The sequence below is a fragment of the Anguilla rostrata genome, chromosome 19, assembly GCF_018555375.3.
Source record: "Anguilla rostrata isolate EN2019 chromosome 19, ASM1855537v3, whole genome shotgun sequence".
In the NCBI taxonomy this organism is placed as follows: domain Eukaryota; kingdom Metazoa; phylum Chordata; class Actinopteri; order Anguilliformes; family Anguillidae; genus Anguilla; species Anguilla rostrata.
The window spans coordinates 8,852,437-8,860,475 of NC_057951.1; the positions used below are offsets into that span (position 1 = coordinate 8,852,437).

Below are 8,039 nucleotides of genomic sequence, written 5' to 3' on the forward strand. Positions count from 1 at the left end.
CTCTCCTGTTGCTATGGCAGCTGAATTCATTTAGGGGGAAACGCAGAGCGCGCACCAATAAATAAGAGAGGCTCCTCTCACCACAGGCTCTGATTGGGCCAGGTCAGCTGACCTGTGCCTCACACTATTGGCCATTAATGATGTCGGTGGGTGTCTACTGTGTGCTCTTGTTTTTACATTATCAATTTGTATCACATCTATTAGCAAGGGGGGCAGATTCCAATGGGGTCAGTAACCCGCCCAAACTGTACACATCAAACTCTGGACCTGCCTCTCGAGCTTCATCTCCCGTGCACGCCAGTGAAAATTAAAAAGCGTTATTGGTGACAGAATTTTCTCGGCCTTTGACAAGCGTTAAATATTTGTTGATACAGAACGTCCTTTTGTCTGGCAGACGAGGAGATGACTGACTCACAGAGCTGTCATGACTGATTAAAGTCACAGCAAAACTCTCCTCTCCACAGAATGTCAATGAAGCAGCAGTAAAACGGCTACGTACCATCAGACAGCTCACAGAACCGTCTCACAATACTGAAAATTACACAGAACAGCTGATGGAACATTACAGGCAAGTAGACAAGCGGAAATATCCAATCATTTTTGAATTTTTAAATGCTTTTGGAGTCAGTTCCACATCTTCAAAAGACTCCTTGCAAAGGAAAAAAACAACAACATTTTTGCATTTAAGTCACCCTATCGATCTTGCTCCAGCTGGTCGAGTGTACACTAAATTTGATTTCACAGGAAAACTCATTTCCTGCAAGCTGAATTTAACTCATGGCAAGGGGAAACCGGAAAACGTGCAGCTGGAGCTGGCTCTAATTACTGATGGAATCAGAACGCCAAAAAAAAAACCCAAAAAAACAACGCACCTGCTTAGGAAGACGCGCGGATAATTGCAAACGTAATGCCCCAAATACATTATTTAGCAAGGAGGGAAGCAACAACAAAAGCCAGGAGACATGCTGATTACCATGCGAATGTATAAGCGCTCGGCTTACGCGCTGCGTGATTAGACTCATTAACCGGAGCGCCTCGACATCGATCAGCGCCCCGTTCGGCCCGAGAGGCCGCGCGCAATCAACGAGTTCGGTTTGGAGACGAAGCCCAATCGAGCCTCCGCGTCTCCCTCCCGCCCCGTAGACCTCCGCCGCACGCGCTCCCGCATTAATTACGGAATAATCACCAACCTAAGCGCCGCCAATTAAAACCATTTTATCCCCCCGTTAAAGCTGTGGCGAAACATGCCAAAAACATAAACAGAAGGACGCCCCCCCCCACCTCCCCCCCGTCCTGCTATGGTGATTGCAACTCTGCAGCCGACGAGGTAATTTCATAGGCGGCTAAAGGGATTAATTGCATCTGCATAGAATCTGTTCTCACCAAGCCAGTTGATTTCATTTGGGGCACGCCACATGCTGTTTACACCACTGCTGTGCTTTTCCCAGTCTCTCTCTGCCTCAACCAATCCTCTTCTCTGAAGAGCCTCAGGCACCATCACACGAAGCTTATTGTTGGAGACTCAACAGACTGTCAGTTCATTAGAGGAATTAGAATTTGAGCACCAATGCAGATGGACATATTACATCTACCTGCAAAGTCCCAAGGGGGACCCTCTGTACAGGGCATGGCAGCAAAATAAATTAAAACTCTGGGACACAAAGTTTCTTTTCATTAGAGCTAACGGTGACGTCATGTTATGTTCGGATCATAACTATGAGGAATGCATTATGCATTGTATAACGCAGGGATTGTCCTTCGCCTTCTTTTTCCAGAACTTTCTTTTGGTGTCTCAACATCTTTTGGTGTCTCAAAAGAGGAGCACGGGATGAATAACAAGACAAAAAACAGAACTGGCATTTTAGGCACTGGACTTGATCACGCATATATTCAACAGTTTTTTTACAGGTTCCCATAGCAACTATCATTTTTGGGGATGTTACAGATAGTGCTATTTTTAGACACAGTAAAGTCCCAAATATTTAGAAGAACTGTTCCCTGCGTCTTAATCGTACCGATTTTCTTTTGTAATGGTGGCCAAAGCAATGACCGCCCCCCACTGCAGATCCTGACCTGAGATGCTAAAACTCAAACCTCAGCTGTCGAACGCGCGGTTACGTGCGCTGTCGCTGTCGCTGTGCTGTAGAGACGGCGGCTCAAAGCCTCCAGAAACCGCGCGCGACTCTGACGACCCGCCATTCAACTTCATTCTGCCGCCCGCTCTTATCTGTCCGGCCACACAGAGAATTCAGCAGAGAGCAGGAAATTACAGCCGAACGCCGGCCTTCGATCTGATAGCAGAGCAGCCCCAGTGTGATTTAACATGACGTTTCACACACTGATTGTGTTACTGAGGCATTATGCAGCTGAACGGAAAGCACACACACACCATCCGCTCAAACAGAGAATTAATACCACACCCCACACGTGTGGGATAAGAGTGTGGTGATAATTTTGTTTGTATGTGTACACACACGTGTATGCATGTATGTGTGCATGTGGAGACACACACACACACACAGACACAGACTTGTATGCACTGTGACAGATACTATTTAGTACATGCGGAGTGTTAGCCTGCATCTAGGGATTAAGTGAAAACCCATCAATAATTTATTAACCTTTGGAAAATCAGAGCTATTTCACATATTGAGGACAAAGAGTGTTCTAGAACTCCACTGCATTCAATTAGCAGTAATGATTGTGGCATCGGCATTAGAATGTTCAGTTAAGAACATTCTAATCATGTATTTGTGACCTCACACCTTAAGGGGTTAGCGCAGCCGGTGTGGCGCATGCTATCCATGCAGTACTGCAACAACCCTTCCAGGTACATCACATGGCCTGTGTGTGAGCTTCACGGCTGGGTACAGGGATCTAGTCCACGGTTACGCAACACAGATTATTTAGTCAGGCTTAACTCTAAGGTCCTAAGCCCCTATTGTCAGAAGCCGTAACAGCCTCTGCATTGCCAAGTATAAAAATAGGAGCGATCATCTTTCAAACATGATGACAGAAGGTTATTTCGTCTCATATTAGCTTAATCTTCACTGCAGTCCCCAATGATATTTTGAAATATTTTTATATAATATTTTCTGATCCATCTTCTTCAGAGGGAGAAAGGGGCAGTGCTATACTGAGGAGACATCGCCGCTTAGGGTGGGGTTCTACACATTTTCTTTGCTGGAGGATAAAGTACATTATATGGCACATTAAAAGTAAGATACATTATTCTTAGGGTAAGAGAATTATTTTTTGTCTGGAATCCCCCTTTGAAAGCTGATATTAGTTAGCTGGCGTATACAGCGATAGCGCTGATGCTGCAGCAGCATGCCGTCCCTGCACTCCGATCCTGGCGGTTCCAGGCGGTGCCGGGGAGCCCCGCAGCGCGCGACGGTCGCCGTGTCAACGCCCGTCCAGCCGCGCTGAGCTCAGACACGGCGGGCGGGCGGGCGGGCAGGAGCAGGCAGGGGCAGCACCGGGCACGTGCGCTTTAGAGGGAGCGTGTGCCACCCTGTGCTGCCCTCAACCAACAGAGAACAAGACTGGCAGGAGGGGCCCGGGGATACGAAGCAGGACTCTGAACCGGGACCAGAGAAAAACAACGAGGGAATAAATCTGTAGTCCCAAAAACGCAGGCAGAACGTAACCGCAGTAAATTTGTAGGGAAAAAAATGGCCCAAGTATTTCACACTAGAAATTACAATTAATTATGTTTGCTAATTGCTAACCAGCTAAACCTAAAAAAAAATTGAAGGTTGTGTATTTATCAACACTCTCCACTGACATGAATACACCCTCAAAATAAAGTGACAGATTTTACCAACAAAGAAGCAGACAGGGTCCATTTGTGATTGATGAGTGCATTATTCATGTGCCAGCTGCATCATCAGGGAACGTTCTGTCGCCTCCATTAGCAAAAGTCCCGCGAAGCGCGGCGCAGATTGGGGGTGGGGGGTGGGGGGGGTGGCTGGTGAAGGCCGACGACAATCTATTGTTGAATTTTCCCCCCGATCATTGCCCAGGTGGCAGTGCGGTGCAGCGGGTAGGGGAACCAGAATGGGGTAAGAGTTTGAAAGGGGGCTGAGGGTCACGGGCGATGTGAGCGTAGCACACTTCTGATACCAACATCATCTACAGTTCTACGGCTGACTGTTACCCGCCTGTTTCTCGTTCCTCCGTCTCAGCGGCTGGGGAGAGAACGCTTACAGAAATAGCAGGCGGGGGGGGCGGGGGGGGGGGTCACGCCACCTCGCTCTCAGATGTATTTACGCGCTAAATGAAATGAGCAACCCGCCGCACCGCGCGAGTCTCTGTGGCTAACGCCTTCGACGCAGAGCGGCGTGGCACACGGCACGCAGTAAACGATCGCAGCACGCGGCCGGGCGGCTCCAGACCTCCGGGAGTTAGAGCCGCAATGGCTCACTTTTCCCACAGTTTCACTTAAAATTGGGGGATGAAAATTCCTGGGCAATGTACCAGACCTCCGGGAGTTTGAGCCGCAATGGCTCACTTTTCCTACGGTTTCACTTAAAACGGGCAGTGTACTACCCGGACTGTTTGCGCGACACTAATTGAGCACCGCCCTCGTCAACTTCCTTTCCAGTTCTCTCTCTCCCGAGGTGAAATCCCGGCTCAGTGGCTCCACGTAATCAGAGGAGAAGAATGCAAAAGCACAAGAAGGCGTATTGCGCCAGGGACTGGAAGGACTTACAAGTGGAAGCAGAATCCTCAGGTGCCCAGCACTGCTACAGTTCTCATTTGAATACATGACAGCATGAACAACTGACTATACAGATGCACTGATGGTAAAAATGCTGCTAGATTGTGGATTCATTTTTTTCACGGTGAAGACAACACATCATTATCTACCTAAAATATAAGCCAAAAACTCACCATTACCACCATGTGCCACACAGTGCAGAAAGGCTAATCTGGCCTAAATCACTGGCACTCGTCCAGGATGTTTATGCCACAATACAAACATAGGCATGCACACAAAATGAAGTTGCACTGGTTTGCCAAACCTTTGATGATCCGACACTTTTGTCAGACAAATTCATTCAATAGGGACTTCTGGGCACAGATATTTGCAATGTTGCAATGGTGAAACCCAATAAAGGGCCAAGCAGGCCTTCAAACTGCACGCACCGTGACCTCCGACCAAAAATACATTAAAATCGAACCAGCCAAACGCACAGCTGGACAGCGATATGATCGAGCGAGGCCAAAAGTGAGACAACCCCCCCAGCTCTATCTGCCGTTATTTCCAGCAATGGCACGGGCCGTACCTGACATCAGCAAAGAGGGACAGAGAAACCCATACAAATCCCCTGCCTCTGACCTGCTCAGCCACTTACATTTACATCCTGGGGCATTGCGAACGAAAGGACAATAGGCTGTTTATATCCTTTAACGGCCCTCGTCAATTCAGCGCCTCGGCTTCTCCAACCTATCCACGCATCGTCACACTCCGGTGGTTTTGGCTCTTCGCTTCTTTCTCTCTCTCGTGGCCCCAAGGTCATTTCCAATGTTATTTAAATGAAGCCGTTCACCTTATCGGGAGAGGGAATGGGACTAGGTAGAACGGTGGAGCCAGGGCTGAAATGTAATTTAATTTTTAAGATCTCACGCCGGGAACGTCACGCATCAGTGCCTCTGCGAGCGCCTCCGATTTATACAGCCGATGTGACCGACGCACATTTCTCCACCCAAGCCCCCTCTGGGGTAAGAAAAGCCATGCCATTAAACGGATAGTAGAAGCACCAACACAGGCATCAGCCACAGGTCCCAGCGTTGAATAATGGAAGTAGGTACTTCAGGAAATTGGCACCATAACAATGCGCTACAGTACTACGACAGTACAGAACAGAATCAGACAGAATAGTGAACAAGCTCATTGCTACTGTCAGTATTAGCAAACTAGGTCTATATTTGATTGTCCCGACAGAACACTTTCTGTCAGTGTGATTACGTGTAGCCTTTTACAACTAGACGCATGTAAAATGTCCTTTCCACTGTCTTCCTATATTACACGTGCATTTAATAAACTATATTCAGTCACCACACATGGACGAATCTGTTCCGACCGCAATTCATCGAAAATATGACGCAATTGCAAATGTTTGCAGAAACGCCATGTGTTCTATTTCGAGAATGTTCTCCATAGTCCCTGTTTATACACATTTTAACATATTGTGTGTGGGTTTCATAAGGAGTTTGTCAATGAGGCGAAATGTGCATCTTTGCGTAACGGTCAGAAAGTGGAAATAACAATGCCCAGTAAACAGAGTAAAACCCCAGAAAGACAATAATCACAGATTTGTTTTTTTTCCCCTGAGGCTAATAAAATGAAACGCGTGCATGTGCGGCCCCATCAGAGCGTCGGGTGAGGTTTGTTTGGCTGGAACAGGGCGTGGGCCCGAATGAAGGCCGGTACTGTGTCAGTCTCAAGGAACGGCGATCAGGAACCTCGCCTACAGATCGGCTAAAACGCCGTCAGCATTTTCAGCAGCACAACACATAAACAAATCACTTCAGAGGAGGCGACGTCATCTCATTGTATAGCCCATCTGATATGACAATCGCCACTTCGCCAAGCTTAATAGCGTAACATGTAGATCTAGCGCAAAACCCCCATGCAGCAGTATCAACAGGGCGCAGACATAACGCTGTCCCGCTGGACATCAACACAACCTGACATTCTACTATCCCTGCCTGGTAACGCTGCCCTCTGCAGCGCGCGGTCGCGCAGCTCGGTCGCCCGCCTGTGCCGCGAGGAAAACAGGGATGCATTTGCGAGACGCTCCTACCTGCAGCCCGGAGGAGAGAGGGAATGGAAAGTAGAGAGTGAAAACATCTCAGCCCTGTCCGCCATCTTCTTCCAGCAATGACTCTAAAGTGACTGCAGATAATCACAAAGCACAGCCCATTCGCAGCCAGAGAGAGTGCAGACAAACAAGATCAAGGGATGAGGAGGATCAGCGTGGTTTTCTCCCCTCTTCAGTGGTCACACTGCAGATGTCGCCGACACGACGCGTAAAAAGAGGGACTCCTTTCAACCATTAATTCGGACAATCCACATAATCAATAAAAAGAAACGCCAGGCTGCGTGGTAAAATGTTCGTTTTTCTGGTTCCGCAAAGGGCACCCTGCCATACACCTGCAAAGACCCGACGCCACAATAAAGAATTTCGTCTATGGCACGCTCTGAGGAAACTGCGAGGTGGGAAAGCGAGCGCTGTCTCGTCAGCTCCAAAGGACGCGCAATGAGCTCTCGAGCTCTGCTCCATGCACTACGTAAACCGAACAGCATGATGCTGCGCGTGGGCAGTGCCAAAAGCGAAAAGCGGGAAACAGCACTGCGGATAATCCTATTACAGTCTGCTTTTAAGCGATATTCGCCCGCAGGCACACGTTTTGCTGTTAAATTCGTTTGAATAATAAAAGAAATTGCAAACGTTTATTCTATTTAAATGCTTTACCGATATCACTATGTCACATGACCATGTCAATCACTTCGGGATGGTTGTACTGACTCAGAATGATGCCATCGAATTAACAATTTACTTTAATAATTGATTGAGATTTAAATGCATATTTAAGGGGTCAATATATATATATATATATCTAATTCACAATGATCTTTTAAATATTTTTTCACAGAACAAAAATCCCTGCTCTCATAAGCGTTTCTGCGGTTTTATGCAAAATAAAACCAGAACAGAGCGACGAAAAAGGCCAGCACGGTAACATATACATATATATAAATAACAACACGGTCATATAAAGCTGAGAGCAGGCCCAGTTGATATTAATGGAACGGTGGCGCTGTTCAGTGAATTGGGTGCTGAATTCCTTTAAAGGGCTAGGCTACAGTGCCACCTGCGGTTAAATTAGGCACCGAAATACACATTTAACCAGCGCACAGGAGTAATACAAAGCCTTTTGAACGTATACACCAAACACAGCCTTCCCCAAGTCGGCTTTCCGAACAATTTATCTCCTTTTCAGTGACGCGCTACTTCCGACCTTTTAAG

The 8,039-nt window shown here is 47.4% G+C and overlaps 1 protein-coding gene across 1 annotated transcript in view; it reads right to left on the reverse strand.

Annotated features, from left to right (window-relative positions):
* The window catches only part of LOC135245980 (C-Jun-amino-terminal kinase-interacting protein 2-like), a 40,718-nt gene extending 33,436 nt beyond the window's left edge, over positions 1-7,282 (reverse strand). The window contains exon 1 of the mRNA XM_064319440.1: positions 6,813-7,282. Coding sequence (XP_064175510.1) covers positions 6,813-6,877 — 65 coding nt within the window. The 5' untranslated portion in view covers positions 6,878-7,282. The remainder of the gene's footprint in view (positions 1-6,812) is intronic.
* Between the last annotated feature and the right edge of the window lie 757 nt (positions 7,283-8,039).